An 18,219-nucleotide genomic window follows, 5' to 3' on the forward strand; every position below is an offset into this window, starting at 1 on the left:
CCACTTTTGGGCAGATGAGGTTGGGACCAGTTTGGCCTTTTTGCAAGGAGAGGTCAGGAAGGTCACGGCCGAGAGAGTCGTGCTGGGGATGGACGCTGGGTGCAGGACCAAGCGGTCAGTCTCTTGGGCTGGGAACATTGTGTGCATGCGCGTGCATGTGCTATGCATGGCATGCAGAGAAAGCATGGAAGGGCTGGCAGGAGTCCTCCCGCCTTTGACGGAGAACAGATGCAGCTGCTGAGCTCTTTCGCAAGGCCTCTTGCCTTAAATAGAGCCCCGAATCTGGGGGAAAGGGCAGCGGCTGCGGCCGGAGGAGGAAGGTGGCCAAACGAAATAAGGAACATGGCCCTATCCTGGCGGCGTAGAAGAGGGAATTTCCACAGGAGCTGTTTGCACAAGAAGCAACACCTGCTGGAACTCCTTCTTCTGCACAACCATCATCAAAGGCATAGGAGCTCTGTTCCTCATTTCACTTGGCAACCATGCAACCCAGAAAGAGAGCTGCTGCCAACCTGGGTAGAGAAAAACAGGAGGCTCAGCTGGTTGTAGAGGAAGAGAAATGCCCACCCTCAGCTCTGTTCCAGACTCCCAGACTCCCCAGGCAATAGCAGGGGCTTAGAGTATATGGCCTTTGGGGAATCCCTGCCAATGTTATGAGCAATGGAGACTTTTATTGGTGCAGTTCGGAATTAAGTAGGGACACTCCGGAGCAGGGTTTAATTTCACATGTGCCTGTTGTTAACTTTGGGGGGAAAGGTTTGCTGAACTGCGTTTCCTTTTTATGGTGCAGGGGCCAAAATACTCTGAAGGGAACAACTAGATCCTTGGAAGCTAAGCAGGGTCAGCCCTGGTTCATTCTTGGATGGGAGGCCACCAGGGAATCCCAGCTGCTGGAGCGGATATTTCCAGCGAAGAAACTGGCAAAACCACTTCGGAGGATTTCTTGCCTGAGAAAACCTTAGGAAATGCATAGACCTGCTGCTATACATCAGCAAACAACTTGAAGACACAGACAGATACCCTAAAGGCACCAGATGCCCTCTGACCCTGGAAGCTAGGGAGGGTCAGCCTTGGTTAGTCCATGGATGGGAGGCCACCAGGGAATCCCAGGTGCTGCTAGGCGATATTTCAGAGGAAGGAACTGGGAAAACCACCTTTTGGGTATTTCTTGCCTCTGAAATTCGTACGTTCACAAGTGACTTAAAGGTGTGCACACACACACACACAACCTCTCCCTATCCTCTCCATGCTATTTCTCCCTCTGGTACCCCATTTATCTGTTAAAGAAGGAATGCATATGGACACATCTGTTGTGTTAATTGTTGAACGCCTTGACAAACAGTCCCACACTTTTGTTTCGCTTTGATGGAAGGAAGCCTTTTATACAGCACTGCACAAAAACAAGGGAGGTGTGGGGAAGGGCCAGCCAGGGTCTCATAGCCCCCAGCCCCCTCTGGCTCTGTTGAGTCCTCCCCAGGGTCCTCCAAGGGGAAGTGGAGGAGGAAGAAGGCCTCATAGTAGAGAGGGAAGGGCGGTGGGGGCAGCAGGCATTTATTTATTTCGCTGATTGTCCCGGTTTCTCTTCTGCTTTCCCCATTAATTGGGAGAAATAGAGGATTTGCAATGGAAGGAAGGTGAGGACGAAGGAGGAAAAGGACAGAGAAACTGGGGCATTATTAAAAGCAGCTGAGAAAGTGGGAAGTTTTAAAGGTTTTGAAGAGAAAACACAGCCAAGTGCATGAACACAAAAGTTACTACTCAACATATGGGTTTATTATTAGAAAAGTCATTAAAACAAAGGTTCAGTAATAACTGCTATAACAAAAGGCTAGCACTGAGCGACAGTCTAAACATTAAGCGTTACAATAATTGCAAATGCTACCATACCTATGCAATAATCATCATCATCACAACAACAATAAAAGGACAATACACTAATGCAATACTTCAACTATGGTAATACTTTTAAAAGCTATAAGAGCAGTAGGCCTTTTGGGCTCCGCAGCCTCCTCCTCTTCCTCCTCCTCCATTCATGGGAGTCTGGCCTGATTTTGCTGGCCTTGTCCCACTGGGAGCTGCTTCCAGCCATTCTCTGCAGAAGGCCAGGCGGAAGGAAGGAAGGAAAGGAAGAAGGGAGGAAAGGAAGGGAGGGAGGAAGGAAGAACAGAAGAAAGGAAGGAGGGAGGGAGAGAAGCAAGGGAAGGAAGGGAGGGAGGGAGGGAGGTGGTAGAAAGGGAGGGAGGGAAGATGGGAAGAAGGAAGGGACAAAGGAAGGAAGGAAGAAAAGAAAGAAGGGAGGGAGGGAAGAGAAGCAAGGAAAGGAAGGGAGGAAGCAAGGGAGAAAGGAAGGAAGAAAGAAAGTTGGTAGAAAGAAAGGGAGGGAGGGAGGATGGGAAGCTGGAAGGAAGGAATGAAGGAAGAAGGGTAAGGAAAGAAGGTAAGAGGGAAGGAATGATGTAAAGAAAGAAGGAAAGCAAGGGAAGGAAGGAAGCATGGAAGGAGAGAAGGAAGGAAGAAAGGAAGCAAGGAAGGGAAGGAGGGAAGGAAGGAAGAAAGGAAGGCAGTAGAAAGGAAGGGAAGAGGGAAGGGGAGGAAAGAAAGAAAGAAAGAAGAAGGGAAGGGAATGTAGAAATGAAGGGATAAGAAGGATGGAAGGAGTGATGGAAAGAAGGAAAGAAGCAAGGAAGAGAGGAATGAAAGATGGAAGGAAGGCGGTAGAAAGGGAGGACGGGAGGGAAGTGGGAAGGAAGGAAGGAAAAAGGGAAGAAAGGAAATAAGTAGAAAGGAAGGATGGGGGGAAGGAATGTTGGAAGGGAAAGAAGGGAAGGGAAGAAAGAAAGAAGGAAGGAAGGAGAGAGAGAGAAAGAAAGAAAGAAAGACGCAAGGAGGGAGGGAAGGAAATGAGAAGCAAGGAAAAGAAGTGGGGAAGGAAGGAAGCAAGGGAGGAGGGAAGGAAGAAAGGAAGGTGGTAGAAAGGAAGGGAGGGAGGATGGAAAGAGGGGAGAAAGGAAGGAAGCAGGGAAAGAGAGGGAAGGAAGGGGAGAAGGAAGAAGGAAGGAAGGAGGGAGGGAAGTAATGAGGGAGGGAGGGAGGGAGGGAGGGAAGGAAGGAGGGAGGGAAGAGAGAAGCAAGGAAAGAAAGGAAGGTAGGAAAGGAGGGAGGGAGGGAGGGAGGAAGGTAGTAGAAAGGAAGTGAGGGAGGGAGGGCGGGAGGAAGGAAGGAAGGCGGTAGAAAGGAAGGGAGGGAGGGAAGATGGCAGAAGGAAGGACGGAAGGGAAGGAAGGAAAGAGGGAAGGAATGATGGAAAGGAAGAAGGGAGGAAAGGAGGGAGGGAAGGAAGCAAGCAAGGAGGGAGGGAGAGAAGGAAGGAAGAAAGCAAGGAGGGAGGGAGGGAGAGAAGCAAGGAAAGGAAGGAGGGGAGGGAGGGAGGGAGGAAGCAAGGGAGGAAGGAAAGAAGAAAGGAAGTTGGTAGAAAGAAAGGGAGGGAGGGAGGATGGGAAGCCGGAAGGAAGGAATGAAGGAAGAAGGGTAAGGAAAGAAGGTAAGAGTAAAGAATGATGTAAAGGTCCTTTTGGGCGGAGGCACGGCACAGGTGGAAGCGACAGCTGTTCAGTCCTGCGGGGGGGGGGGAGCAGAGATGCCTTTTATTCGTGAGTCTTCCCATTTTAAGGGAAAGCCATCCCCCAGACAGAGAGAGAGAGAGAGACGGAAGGAACCCAGACTCACGGCATTCATAGGTAGAACTTGGCCTTCATGTGGTACACCAGGTCCAGCCTCTGGAGCAGGATTGCCAAGATATCAATTGCTTCCCTGCAGGAAAGAGAGAGGGGACAGAAAAGAGGGTTGGTTCAGGGCTGGTTTGTATTCCTGCATCCAGCCCACTGACCACTCCTGCCCCAGCCCTGCCTTGCAGTCAACTGACCCTGGGACCAGGTACATTTTGGCCTTCCCGTTGGACCCCTGCTCCTTGGGGTGGAACTGGCTGACCAAGATGTTAGAAAGGGTCACAAAGTGGGCCTGCAGCCAGTCATTCAGGTCCTGGTTGTTGCTGTGGTCCTTTACAATGGCCCTGACTCCTCTGAGTGCCTTCACCTGAGGAAAGATGCAGGTTTTTGGTAAACAACCCGGAAGGAGGGAGAGTCACCCGCAGATGGGAAACTACCTTGGGTTTCCTGCCTTGCGGATGAGCCATGCAAGGATCAGACCCTTACCTTAGGCAAAGGCAGTTCCTGGCTGTCCTGCATCTGATTTTCATTCAGTTTGACGAAGAAGTGATTCAGGCAGATGTCATGGTTGCAGTGGGGTGAACGGAAGACAGCATAGATGAGCTCATCGCAGGCCCTAGAGAAAGGGAAGGAGAGCCAATGGCATCCCTGCTGGACCCCCCAGGCCCCCCGGGAGGGAAATGGGGTGCGGGGTGCTCCTGGGAGGAGGAAGCCACCTACGTTTCTTGCGATTTCAGGAAATGTTCCAGCATCACGTCCAAGCTCCCAAATGCAATGTTGTCCACCAGCAGCCTCTTCTCTTCTTTGGAGTAACTGGGGAATTTCTGGCACATCTGATGTAAGTTCTCCTCTGTCTGTCAGGAGGGGAAAAGACAGAAGGGAAAAGGAGGTGACTCCTGCTTGTGGCTGTATGTGACAAGCCTTGGGAACGTGTCCTGCTCTTTAATGTGGGTTTTGGGTTGGATAACTCTAAAAAGAGGGGGAACCTATTGTCTCTCTAAGGTTTTAATGCTCATTTTGGTTTCCACGCTTACCTTTGGTCTCAGAAAGACAAGCTGCATAAAGAATTCCCAGACCATTATATTAGGAAGCCACTGCAGAGGACTTGGAGGAAGTGCCAAAGCAAACTGTTTCCCCAAACCCCAAAGCGGCCTTTTTAAGGAGAGGAGCCTAACTTCCAAAACATGGCTGACTTGTAATAAAGAAGTGTTAACAAAAACCCCAATGAAGGAAGAAAGAAAATCAAAACCAGAGAAGAATTAGCTGAAGAGGGGATCCTCTGTCCCTGGTTTCCTTACAGACAGTTAACAGAGAGGTTCAGAATGGACCCGAAATGAGAGGGTTTTGAAGAGACAAGTTTGGCGTTTGAAGATTTAACAAAAACAGGATATAAAAAATAATAGCCAGATTATATAAAATTTTACTAAAATTAGAGCAAGAGCAGGAAGGAATACAAGATAACATGAACAAATGGACTCAAAACATGGGACATACTATTAAACCTGAAGATTGGGAAAGACTAGGGAATAAATATCTAAAATAGTTGTACATGCAAAGAATTTTTTTATAAGCTCTATTTTAGGTTCCACCCAAAGAATTGCTAAAATGTCAAAAAATAGAAAAGATACATGTTGGAAATGTGTTAAAGATAAGGGTCCGTTAAACCACGGATGGTGGCAATGTCCGACAACTAAAACATTCTGGAAAGAAGTAGACAAAAGCAATGAATTGATCTTCAATATCAGTTTCCCCATGAACCCAGGACTATATTGCCTGAAGATGAGACAGGGAGAAGAAAGGCAATTTGGGAAGAGACCTTGGAGAATCGGCCGCAAGATCATTCATAGCGAAAAACTGGGCACCAAAAGATAACCTTCAAATAAAGGATTGGCAGATAAAACTTTTAGAGATGTATGAGATGGAAAATCTAGAAGCTCTTGCCAAGAAGATTGGAAGGAGGCAGTCCAGGATTGGGAGGGAAATTGGAAAGATGCAATAATAGTAATAATAATAATAATAATAATAATAATAATAATAATAATAATGGACTAATGATGAAGAAAGGAAACATGAAGAAGAGAAATCTAGGAAAGAGGAATGAAGGACATGCAAAACAGGATAGAAGATGAGATTAATATATTCTAGTATGGGGAGAGTAGAGAAGAGGGGAAAGAAGGGAAAGGGGAAGAGGAAGAGAAGAGAAGGAGATCAAGGGAGCAGAAAGGTGGAAGGGAGAGATGAAGGAGAGAGAAAAGATCTTGAGAGAGACACAAGAAGAACGAAGGGAGAGAGATTGATAGGGGAGGTGAGAAAGTATGTGAGAACGCAGAAAAGGTAAAAAGGGAGACGGATCTGAGTAAGTATGAAAAGGGTGTGGAGGATGTGAGAAGAAGGCCAGAGGAAGCAGGAAAGAGCTTTCAAGGAGGATATAAAGGTAAGAGTAGGGTTTAGAAAGACTGAGGAGGTGAATGATGGGCAGAAGGGGAAGGAGAGGAAAGAGATGAGCGGAAGAAGAGCAGGTGAGACAGAAATGTAGGCAGAAGACCAAAGAAGAAAGGAGTGGGAAGAAGAGAAATAAGCCAATGTTTCTTGAAGGGTCTCCTTCCTTGCTTACCAGGGGAGTGCTACTAGAATTCCCATGAAACTCCTGACCAGTGGGCTGTTCATCAGAGCTTCTCTCCTGAGGTTCTGGGACCCTGAAACGGAGCAGGAAAAGGCCATGAGACAAATGCACCGCTGGTCTTTCGGCCCTTTGAACAGAAGACCTTACCTGTCTGCCCTGGGCCCAGGATCAGCCTCTATGGGACAAGGGCCGGCGCTTGGATCCTAGGAAGAAACAGAGGGGGAGAGAAGTGAGAGGGAGAACATGGGGTACAAGGGGGTCTTCTTGGGGTGGCCCTTTTGTTACCTATGAGTTCTTCAGAGTTCTTTAGGGTGGAACCATGAAATGCACATATATAGACTCACAGAGTTGGAAGAGACCCAAGAAGGGCCCTGACCCAGTCCAACCCCATTCTTCTGCCATGCAGGAACTCATCATCAAAGCATCCCCATTGACAGATGGCCATCCAGCCTCTGCTTAAAGACCTCCAAGGAAGGAGACGCCACCCAAATCTCCATTGATGGAGTCTGTTCCACTGTCAAACAGCTCTTACTGTCAGGATGGTCCTCCTAATGTTGAGGTGGAATCTCTTTTCCTGTAGTCTCTGGAGCAGCAGGAAACAAGCTTGCTCCCTCCTCAACATGACATCCCTTCCAATATTTAAATAGGATGGGAGACACCTGGCTTAAGGAGACTTATACCTGTGAAACGGATCTAGGAGTCCTAGATTAGACCACAAGTTGAATGTGAGTCTACAGTGTGACGCAGCAGCTAAAAAGGCCAATGCAATTTTAGGCTGCATCAACAGAAGTATAGTCTCTAGATCAAGAGAAGTCCTAGTGCCACTCTATTCTGCTTCGCTCAAGCTCCACCTGGAACACCACTGTGTCCAGTTCTGGGCAAAATAATTCAAGAAGGACATTGAGAAATTGGAGCCTTGTGTCCAAAGGAGGGAAAGGGTCTGGAAACCATGAAGCCCTATGAGGAAAGACTTAAGGCGGTGGGGATGTTTAGCCCGGAGAAGAGCAGGTTAAGAGGTGATATGATAGCCCTGTTTAAATATTGAAGGCAACAAAGCAGGGGACAAGCTCCTGTTTCAGAGGCCTGCGCGTGGGGCCGGGACCAATGCATTGCTGGGGGCCAAACCGGACCATGACCGGGAGGGGCCTCCAAAAGCGTGCTTTTCCCGGCGGCCACCGGGTTATGGCATCCCTAGCCCTGACTGTCCTCCCACAGCTTGGCCTCTGCCCTTTGGCCTTCACTCACTTCCAAGCAGCCCTTGGGGTCAGGCTTGATCCGTGTAGGACGCTTGAAATGTTTCTTGATGGCCTGGAAGCAAAGGAGAGAGACAATGAAGGAGAGCCAGGGGAGAAGAAGAAGGGGTGCCCTGGCTGTCCTCCCACCGCTTGGCCTCTGCCCTTCAGCCCTCACTCACTTTCATGCAGTCCTTGAAGCCAGGCATGGTCAATGGAGGAGGCCTGAGTCCTGAGTCCAGGCCAAGGAGCCTCACAGAAAGCAGCCGCTGGTCTCCAACGGCCGGGTTCCAGAATGGAGTCAAGCAGGTTCCAGAGCAGATACGGAACCTTTGTGAGGGAAAGCAAGGCTAGATAGAGGGTTCTCTGGGCTTTGCAACAGGCCTCGCCTGGAAAGACAAAGAACCCTCCTTCCGACCGCCATCTTGAGGGGAGAGAGGCAGGCCAGCGGCAACAGGCTTCGCCTGGAGAGAGGAAGAGCCCTCCTTCCGACCGCCATCTTGCCGCTGGCCTGCCTCTCTCCCCCTCAAGATGACGGATTGGCCTTCCTAGACTTCAGGCTCCTTCCTCAGGTGCATTTGGTGGAGTGTATCTGCCCTTGGTATGTGAAGATGTCCATTCAAATTCCACATCCTTTGGGATGGAAATGAAGTTACAGATCCAATGGTAAGTGCCCAAAGGCATAGGAAACGCCAGGCACAAAGGCCTATGTCAAAGCACTGTGCCCTCCACATCATAGCTCACCTTCACCTGGGTGACAGCACCAAATCTAGCCTGGCACCTGGTTGGCACCTGGCACCTGAAGCAGCCGCCTGGAAGGGCATTTGAAGGAGATGCCTGGCTGTTGGCACAAGCCACTGCCAGGCTGTGTTGAAAGGCAAGGGCCAGCAGGGTTTCTTAGGATGGCGGTCAAGGGGCCTTGCTTCCTTAGCTAGCTCTCCTGCTCCCAAGGAGCAGCCCACTGGCCTCTGGTTTTATTGATTTGGATCATTTTTGGTATCTGTAGCAGTTGTGCCAGGACTTCTTTAGCAGCAGACCAGGGTTCAAAGCAGCCCTGCTCAGCCATGGAAACTCCTTGGGAGACTTTAGGCAAGTCACACTCTCTCAGCCTCAAAGAAAGGCAAGGCTGGCAAAGCTCCTCTGGTAAAATCTGGCTGAGAAAACACCAGGTGAGAGAGCATTGTGGATGATGAGACATCTATGCTGTCTCCAATATGGAGCATATGGACACCGTATGGGAGACGGCATGCTGGACTAGGACTCTGGGGAGGCCAGGGTTCAAATCCTCTCTGCTTAGCCAGAGGAAGGCAATGGCGACAACCACCCCTAAGAAATCTTTCCTGAGAGCCAGCATAGTGGCTCTTGGAGGACAAGAGCTTTAATGTCCAGGAAAGACAATATAAACTCATTTAGAGACACCAAAAGGCACACATATATACTGTGGCTGTGTGTGTGGATGAATGAGGAGGGGCGCAAGCAATGCCCCTTTGGAGGCCACTTTTGGGCAGATGAGGTTGGGACCAGTTTGGCCTTTTTGCAAGGAGAGGTCAGGAAGGTCACGGCCGAGAGAGTCGTGCTGGGGATGGACGCTGGGTGCAGGACCAAGCGGTCAGTCTCTTGGGCTGGGAACATTGTGTGCATGCGCGTGCATGTGCTATGCATGGCATGCAGAGAAAGCATGGAAGGGCTGGCAGGAGTCCTCCCGCCTTTGACGGAGAACAGATGCAGCTGCTGAGCTCTTTCGCAAGGCCTCTTGCCTTAAATAGAGCCCCGAATCTGGGGGAAAGGGCAGCGGCTGCGGCCGGAGGAGGAAGGTGGCCAAACGAAATAAGGAACATGGCCCTATCCTGGCGGCGTAGAAGAGGGAATTTCCACAGGAGCTGTTTGCACAAGAAGCAACACCTGCTGGAACTCCTTCTTCTGCACAACCATCATCAAAGGCATAGGAGCTCTGTTCCTCATTTCACTTGGCAACCATGCAACCCAGAAAGAGAGCTGCTGCCAACCTGGGTAGAGAAAAACAGGAGGCTCAGCTGGTTGTAGAGGAAGAGAAATGCCCACCCTCAGCTCTGTTCCAGACTCCCAGACTCCCCAGGCAATAGCAGGGGCTTAGAGTATATGGCCTTTGGGGAATCCCTGCCAATGTTATGAGCAATGGAGACTTTTATTGGTGCAGTTCGGAATTAAGTAGGGACACTCCGGAGCAGGGTTTAATTTCACATGTGCCTGTTGTTAACTTTGGGGGGAAAGGTTTGCTGAACTGCGTTTCCTTTTTATGGTGCAGGGGCCAAAATACTCTGAAGGGAACAACTAGATCCTTGGAAGCTAAGCAGGGTCAGCCCTGGTTCATTCTTGGATGGGAGGCCACCAGGGAATCCCAGCTGCTGGAGCGGATATTTCCAGCGAAGAAACTGGCAAAACCACTTCGGAGGATTTCTTGCCTGAGAAAACCTTAGGAAATGCATAGACCTGCTGCTATACATCAGCAAACAACTTGAAGACACAGACAGATACCCTAAAGGCACCAGATGCCCTCTGACCCTGGAAGCTAGGGAGGGTCAGCCTTGGTTAGTCCATGGATGGGAGGCCACCAGGGAATCCCAGGTGCTGCTAGGCGATATTTCAGAGGAAGGAACTGGGAAAACCACCTTTTGGGTATTTCTTGCCTCTGAAATTCGTACGTTCACAAGTGACTTAAAGGTGTGCACACACACACACACAACCTCTCCCTATCCTCTCCATGCTATTTCTCCCTCTGGTACCCCATTTATCTGTTAAAGAAGGAATGCATATGGACACATCTGTTGTGTTAATTGTTGAACGCCTTGACAAACAGTCCCACACTTTTGTTTCGCTTTGATGGAAGGAAGCCTTTTATACAGCACTGCACAAAAACAAGGGAGGTGTGGGGAAGGGCCAGCCAGGGTCTCATAGCCCCCAGCCCCCTCTGGCTCTGTTGAGTCCTCCCCAGGGTCCTCCAAGGGGAAGTGGAGGAGGAAGAAGGCCTCATAGTAGAGAGGGAAGGGCGGTGGGGGCAGCAGGCGGCAGTCAGGCACCCCTAAGTCCACCTCCAAAACAGCCTCCAAGTCTGGGGAGGCCATGTAGAGCACCTCACCCACAGCCAGGCCCTGTCCAGCCAGGCTGCACTTGGGCCGCGAACGGACCGGACCCCATTGCCGGTGGCTCCGGTTGAAGGAGACCACCACGTTGTCCTGAGTGTTGCCCCCGACCACATAGAGGGGCTCCGTGCCGCCCAGGAAGTAGAGGCCGGGCAAGTCAGCGTCCGCACGCGTCAAAGTGGGCAGCAGCTCCTGCCAGGTATCTGCAAGGAAAAGATGGGGCAAGTCAGAGTCCACCCCACTGGCCCCGAGTCCCAGTTTTCCAGATGCTTTCAACATGCCCCAGTTCCCCTCTCCTCCCACATTCCCAGCTTTGTCCTCAGCTTACTTTAACTGCTGCAAACTGAGTGCTAAATGCAAAAGTTGTTTGCATTCAATGAACATGCAGAGGAAGAAAAGAAAAGGAGAGAAGAACCGTGTCTTTCCCATCAGGCCCAGGCAAAAGCAAACTGCTGCAGCAGCCACTCTTAGCTTGTCTATTCTTCCTTGTGAATAACTGAATTAACACTACACTCATCCCTCCATATTTGCGGCTTTGATATTTGCAGATTTGATTATTCAGAGATTTGATTAATATGTTCTCTCTAGGAATATCTAAGTCTTCCAGTGCAACTCTATGGTCAACTTTAAACGTTGCATTGAAAGACCTAGAGATTCCTAGAGAGAACACTCTACTAGGCCTTTGTAGCTCTTCCAGGGCAGTTCTATGGTCAGTGTCTGTCAGACCACAGAGCTGACCACAGAGTTGCGCTGGAGGACCTAGAGATACCTAGAGAGGTGTCCTCTCAGTAAAAACATGGTGTTTTTGTTATTTGCGGCTTTTCTATATTCATGGGGGTCTTGTGCCCCTAACCTAGTGAATATGGAAGGACAAGCATATTGTCATCCTGACCACATCCTGATGTTATTTAGGTCTTATCTGCACTACAGAAATAATGAGCTTGACATGCTTTAACTGCCATGGCTTCATGCTATGAAATCCTGGGATCGGTAGTTTTGTGGGGCACCAAAGCTCTCTGACAAAGAAGGCTCAATATGTCACAAATCTACAAATCCCAGGATTCCACAGCATTGCCCCATAGCAGTTAAAACGATATCAAACTGCATTATTTCTGCAGTACAAACGAGACCTTGTTCTGGTTTTCATCTGTGAGATGTTGGAGGCTATGCAAAAGAGAAATTCAGTGAATCAATAATGGATTGACTGCTCATTAATTCTTGCACCAATCTTCCAGTGCGCCGCCCTGATCTCTTTCACGCTCTGTAATTATAGCAGTATGGTTTCACATTAAGCTGCAGACTCTGGAATCCTGGGATTTGGAGTCTGGGAAAGCAGTAGATTTCTCTCTTGCAGAGAATGCTACCTCCCCACATAACTACAAATCCCAGGAGCCCAGAGGATGGAGCCATGGCAGTCATACTGAAATCATATTGCTATAATTGTGTGATGTGGAAGACAGCACTGCCTTTTCTTTTGTCCTCATGGTTGGGGGTCCTTTGGCAGGCCAACCCATCTCCCAGTCTCCTGGCCATGCTGGCTAGAGGATAATGGGAAATGCAGTCCAGAAAAAGAAAGGTCCCCAGCAGAAGGTCGCCAGCCTCTCTGCCATCATTTTGCCATATGGCAAAGACCATGCAGCTGCTTGGTTTCTGGGTTTTATCTCACATTTTATCTGCTGCATCTGTTTACTTTTTGTTGCAATACTGTTCTCATTCAGATAATTTTATTGCATTTCAGTGTTTGGTTTTCACTGCTGTCAATTGCCCAGAATGGGGTACAAGAACCAGACGGACAGAATATATACTGTATACGGGTTGTTGTTGTTTTGCTGTAAACACACAATACCCCAAAGGTTCCAGATCCCATCAGATCTTGGAAGCTAAACAAGGTTTACCCTGATTATTCTTTGGATGGGAGGCTGCCAATGAACCCCAAGTTTGGAGGCAATGCTTCAGAGGAAAGAAGTGCAAAACCACCTCAGAGGATTCCTTGCCTAAGAAAATCCTATGAGAAATTAATCATATGGCTGCCATAAATTGACAGGTGTCCTGAAGACACACACACATGCACACATACATAGAATCATAGAATCGTAGAGTTGGAAGAGACCCCAAGAAGGGCCCTGATCCAGTCCAACCCCCTTCTTCTGCCATGCAGGAAATCACAATCAAAGCATCCCTGACAGATGGCCATCCAGCCTCTGTTTAAAGACCTCCAAGGAAGGAGACTCCACTACACTCCGAGGAAGGAGTGTGTCCCACTGTCGAACAGCCCTTACTCTCAGGAAGTTCCTTCTAATGTTGAGGTGGAATTTTCTTTTCCTGTAGTTTGCATCCATACATACACACAGGGAGTAGTGTGGGTCTAAACTGGTTTAACGTAAGAGGCCCTTAGACCTCTATGATCCGTCTCATCTCCCTCCATCTATTTGTCTTAAGCAATAGGTTTCTGGCTTTGTGTCAAAGTCTCTTCTTCCCTCAAACCTGGCGGCTGCATTGCGCAAGTACAAGGCTGAAAAGTCATGAACTACGAAACAATTAATGACAACTTCTTTTACTCAGTCTCAAAAGTGCTACCAGATCCTGTTGCGTATAAATAGCTGTGTTAATACTTGACATTTAATTTGCAAAAAGAGACTTTGTGGAGTGTATGTGCGTGTGTTATGTGTTTGGGAAAGCAATGTGTTTTGGCAGAGGCTACTCTCTGCCTTAAACACAATTAATCAAGCATGAAGAACAATTGGGTTCTGCTTTAACATGAGAACTGCACTTTCATTTCATGCCAGCCACGTCAACGCCTTGTACATTTCTTGCTTTTACCCCAGGAGTGGGAATCGCGTCGTTCTCCAGATCTCAGTGGAGGCTGGCAATAGGGTAGGGCCAAAGCGCATAATGGAAAGGTGCCAAGTAAAAGGGCAGGGTACCCCAGAAATGCCCAAACACAGGGTCCCATAGCACCCGCCTCCCTTCTCCTCCTCACCTGCAGCCACATCATAGCAAAGCAGGAGTTTCTCTCCGGTGCGCTGGATGCTGCCCAAGGCATAGACGAAGCCGTCGTGGGCTGTGCAGAGGGGCAGGTCATGGGATAAGGAGACGGTGAAGGAGAAGTCTCCCATGGGCAGGGAGGAGACGAAGGCCCAGCTGTCCGTCCAGGGGTCATAGCGCTCCACTGCCCTGTACAAGCAGGTGGTGCTGTCGGGGGACAGCAGGGAGTCCAGGTACCAGCCACCGATGGCGTAGATGTGGTGCCCCTCCACGGCCGTGCTGAAGTGGCGCCGACGCTGCGGGGAGACAGACGGGAAGGACAACGGAGTGGGATTGGAGTTGATGCCGGAGAGGTAGAGGAGGAAAGAAATGGGGAGGTGGAGAAGGGAGTTGGAAGCAGGATATAAATATCATCATCATCATCATCATCATCTCAGGATGAGAACATTGCCTTGAAAATGCCAATTCTCCCCTCTTCCATTTATTACACATTTTAACAATTATTTGAATGGCGCACTTGGACTAATGCCTCGTATATCACCCGCTTGCTTAGTGACATCCCAAGAGGTCACCCCCAGGACTCAGGTTTTGGCCCAGAAATCTCTGGTCCTGCTCCGGAGACCCTCTCTGTACCAGGAATGGAAAGAGTACCTGAAAAGAGACCTTCTTAAAATAGTCAAACACCATGTTTCTTGAGTGTTGGGAAACCCTGAGGAGTCAATCCTGGACTGATGAGGATCTTCATAGCTCAGGACTTACTCTCTGCAAAATTCACATGTGGTTGTTTTGCAGAGTTTTCTGTGCAAAAAATAAATTATCTATGCAGAAATGTTATTCTTGGCACCATACAGACAGGCCAAAACAAAGTGCTTCAGGTCACTTTGGAGGTATGCTGTTTAAACAAAGCAGGACTGGAGTGGATTGTGACTTTGGTGCGGCTTCCAGACTCTTAGGACGCATGCATCATTTAAAGAGCATACCTCCAAAGTGACCCAAGGCAGCTTTATTTTGGCCTGTCCGTTATGAGGCCTTTCTGCACAGGAAAAGCTGTTTCTTGCACAACAACCACTTTGTAGATTTTTCATAGAATAAGTCCCCAATTACAGTGTTTTATGCATAGGAAACAGGATTCTGCATAGACAGTTTTGTGTGGGGACTTTCCCTCAATGGATACCAAGGGCCCTGTAATAATTATTACAGGGTCCCTGGTCTTTACACTGTTATAATAGTGGTGGTGATGATGATGATGATGATACAGTGGGACTTGTCATCTGCTGGGGTTTGGTTTCAGGACCCCCCCTCCCCGTGGGTAACAAATCCGTGGATGCTCAAGTATCATTAAATATAATGGCAGAGCAAAATAGTGTCCCTTATATAAAATGGAAAATTAAGGTTTGCTATTTGAAATGTATTCATTTTTGGAATATTTTCAAGCCATAGATGCATGGATCCGTACATAAAAAATCTGTGGATAAGGAGGGCTGGCTGTAATCGTCGTCGTCGTCATCATCATCATCCATTGTATTTAATGGGGCTTGAGCAACCATGGCTTTTGGAACCAAACCCCAGCGGATACCAAGGGCCCACAGTAGTATCAACTATATCAAACCTAAACCATCACAAACACCCAAACCCACATGACCTCAGCCTTGTACCAGAGGCTGCCAACATGCACTGAGTCACACGGAAGGTATTTTATGGTGGGAAACACCAGAGCGGTTCCTTCCCAGCCCAGCATCAGCTCACTGGGAAGCAGAAGGGATTTCCAGATGTATGAATTAAATTTTCTGGTTTCTGCTCAGTGAATGATTTCCCTTCCTCCCTCTTCCGTGATGCAGCCTAGCACCAGAGCAGGACCTGACCTTTCTGGGGGCTGCGATGGGCATCCATGTGCCAGTCAGGGGATTGTAGCGTGAGGCCACCACGCGGAAGGCAAAACCCCTTGCCCCAAGCCTCTCCCAGTAGCCCCCCAGGATGAAGAGGTAGTTGAGAAGCTGGGCAGTGCTCAAGCTCCACTTCTCTGCCTGGAAGGGCAGCTGGGTGGCACAGTGCCAGTCGCCCTCCTCGGGGGACAAGGGCCGGTGGTAGAGGCCCAGCAGGGGCTTCTTGGGGTCCTGCGTGGTGATGTTCTCTTTTCGTAGGACGCAGAGCTGAGGTGGGCCTGCCAGGCACAGCTGGGCCAGTTCCTCCTGTAGCTTCAGGTCCAGATGTCCAGTGACGGGCAGTGCCAGCTCCAACAGGTGGGCGCTCAGGAACTGACACACTTCTGCCCTTAGTTCAGGGCAGGCCATGGTCTCTGCAAAGTGTAGGTAAGACAGGCAGTTTTGGGGATCCAGCCAGGGTCTCAGTGCCACCCGGCACCGATCCAGGAAGCCAGAAAACAGCAAATAGCTGGCACTCTGCACAGCTGGCAAGATATCCTCTTCTGCTAGGCTGAAGCGTCCAAAGAAAGCCCACTCCAGGATGGCATGGAAGGAGGCTGAAGGGACGTGCTCCAAGTCCAGCCGTCTTTCAGAAGCCTCCTGCATGTGGGATCGCGAGAGAGCTGCGAAATAGGCACTCTTAGTGGCCAGGTGGGCCAGATCCACCTGTTGGCACAGAGAAAGAAGGTTGGCATCAGGGTGGAGGGCAATTGCACAGAATAATGGCAGAGTTTGGTCCCTCCATTCGGCAATCCTTCCCCAGGAGGCCCAATTGGCATAACACAGCTGTTGTCATTGTGACACCAAGCAAAGCAAGGGTGCAGAAGGGGCGTGATGGGTTTGCGCATCCAAATTGGCTTGTGTGCGGTTTTATATTCTGTTAACTGTTTTTAAACTGCCGTAAGTGTTTAATGTGCTTTTAGCTTTCCATTATTCTTCCTGTTTTAGAATGTTTTAAACTATCCAGATTCACTTTGTTGTAAGCTGACCTGGGTTCCTTGGATATCAGGCAGGGTACGAACATCTGAATAAATTATCAGATGAATGAATACAGCAACTTAAGCACTCCTGTCCCATTTATCAAAAAATGCAACAGTCAGGGCTGGGCAGACAGACGGGTTCTGAAAGCCCCAGAGCTGGCATATTTTATAGCCACCAAATATTTTTAAAAATGCATTTTTGGGGATATGATCCTACTACTCTATGAATCCCTGCATTGGGAGAAAGGCAGGATATAAGAAAATAAAATAAAAACTGGGGCTGATGGTGGGGCTGCATGGCCTCTTCCGATGGATGATGCCCAACTTACAAACCATTGGATTTCACCTTCTCAGAGCATGGGAGAAAGGTGAGATTTTTGAATGGAAACATGCAGTTCCTGTGAACCTTTCTGCAAGCAGCTGTGTACCTTTCCCTTGGAACAGGAGCGAGCTCCACCAGCACATACCTGGAAGCTGTATGGGTTTGTGTAGACAGTGAACAGTGAGGCTCCTCCATCACCACCTCCTCCTCCTCCCCTGTAGACCCTCAGTTCAGGGCAGCTCTGCCAGGGTTCGGGAAGGGCCCGCCTGGCACCAGGCCTTCTCCAGAGACCTGGGCAAAGGCTCCAGATGGCCTGGGAGGCAACAGCCAGCCAGCTGAGTAGCCGCTTGGCTAGGTGGGTCCAGCCCAGGTAAGCCGAGAGAGCAGAAAGGCCCTGGAAAGGGGCGGCACGGAGGCTGCTGCCACGGGGCATGGCTGGAGGGGGAAGAATGGGAGGCCAAAGGCAGCCACGGTGGGTTGGTTGCTCCGTCTCGATGGGCCAAAGCATTGGGCGCCAGGCCGGGGCTATTTTTAGCCTGCATTTGCAAGCACAGCCGAGTCCCAACCATCCCAAATTGGCAGGGACCGTTCCAATTCACATTTATAGTTTAGAAGAGAATGGTCTCATTGGGAATCTTGAAACAATCCTACCTTAACCTTAGGAACCTTATCCTGAGGATAAGAGCAGCTTGGCAACGGAGATGGACTCCCTCGGAGGATGGTGGGCTCTCCTTCTTCGGAGGTCTTTAAGCAGAGGTCCGATGGGCATCTTCCAAAAGTGCTGTGGCTGTGTATTCCTGCATGGCAGAAGAGACCAGACTAGATTATTTGTTTATCCTGCCTTCCTCCCAGTACAAGGACTTAAGGCTGCTCCCAAAATTTAAAACAGTCTAAATTAAAACAAATACAAAGCATTAAGAATACAAACTTTAAAAAACAATGAAACAATAGATAGCCCTTGGGGTCCCTTCTAAACCTAGGATTCTAATTCATTCTGCATTTTCCAGCCAAGAAAGGGAATGAAGCAATCCTGAAATGACAAACTCTGGACACCTCAGGTTTTCCTCTGGCGCATACGTTCTGCACATTCACAAAGGAGACATCCATCACATTTTCTAACTTCTCACCCACAAAGACTAGAAACTTAACTTTTGTCATCCTCTCCAGGCAAAAGCATACAAAGGCAGGTTTTTGTTTCCCTCGGAAATGATTGACGAGTTCCTGGTTCAGAAATTTCTGGAGTCTGATTCTAGGTAGCTCCCTGGAGAAGCACACAGAGGTCAAAATGCACCTGGCTTTTCTACTAATAGA

General features: G+C 49.2%; 1 protein-coding gene across 1 annotated transcript; it reads right to left on the reverse strand.

Annotated features, from left to right (window-relative positions):
• Positions 1 to 3,531: 3,531 nt before the first annotated feature.
• Positions 3,532 to 17,371, reverse strand: LOC149311499 (uncharacterized). Its single transcript, XM_089526561.1, has 13 exons — positions 17,054 to 17,371; positions 15,547 to 16,272; positions 13,680 to 13,980; positions 10,425 to 10,902; positions 7,763 to 7,910; positions 7,594 to 7,656; positions 6,496 to 6,551; positions 6,340 to 6,421; positions 4,446 to 4,579; positions 4,212 to 4,341; positions 3,923 to 4,092; positions 3,727 to 3,810; positions 3,532 to 3,615 (listed from the first exon to the last, which is right to left on the reverse strand). Exons 1-12 carry the CDS (start codon positions 17,339 to 17,341, stop codon positions 3,732 to 3,734), a joined length of 2,655 nt encoding a protein of 884 aa, XP_089382687.1. The 5' UTR covers positions 17,342 to 17,371; the 3' UTR covers positions 3,532 to 3,615; positions 3,727 to 3,731.
• Between the last annotated feature and the right edge of the window lie 848 nt (positions 17,372 to 18,219).

This window comes from Sceloporus occidentalis, unplaced genomic scaffold (genome assembly GCF_023333645.1).
Source record: "Sceloporus occidentalis isolate IW3139 unplaced genomic scaffold, rSceOcc1.0.p SCAF_5, whole genome shotgun sequence".
Taxonomy (NCBI): domain Eukaryota; kingdom Metazoa; phylum Chordata; class Lepidosauria; order Squamata; family Phrynosomatidae; genus Sceloporus; species Sceloporus occidentalis.

Bases quoted from the DNA above. Each gene is read 5' to 3' on its own strand.
- LOC149311499 (XM_089526561.1), bottom strand. From the start codon at position 17,341: ATGCCCCGTGGCAGCAGCCTCCGTGCCGCCCCTTTCCAGGGCCTTTCT. The intron at 6,552-7,593 runs GTGAGTGAAGGC...GTTTCTTCCTAG, and splicing joins ACCCCAAGGGCTGCTTGGAA to GATCCAAGCGCCGGCCCTTG. The intron at 4,580-6,339 runs GTAAGCAAGGAA...CCCTCCTGACAG, and splicing joins ATTCTAGTAGCACTCCCCTG to ACAGAGGAGAACTTACATCA.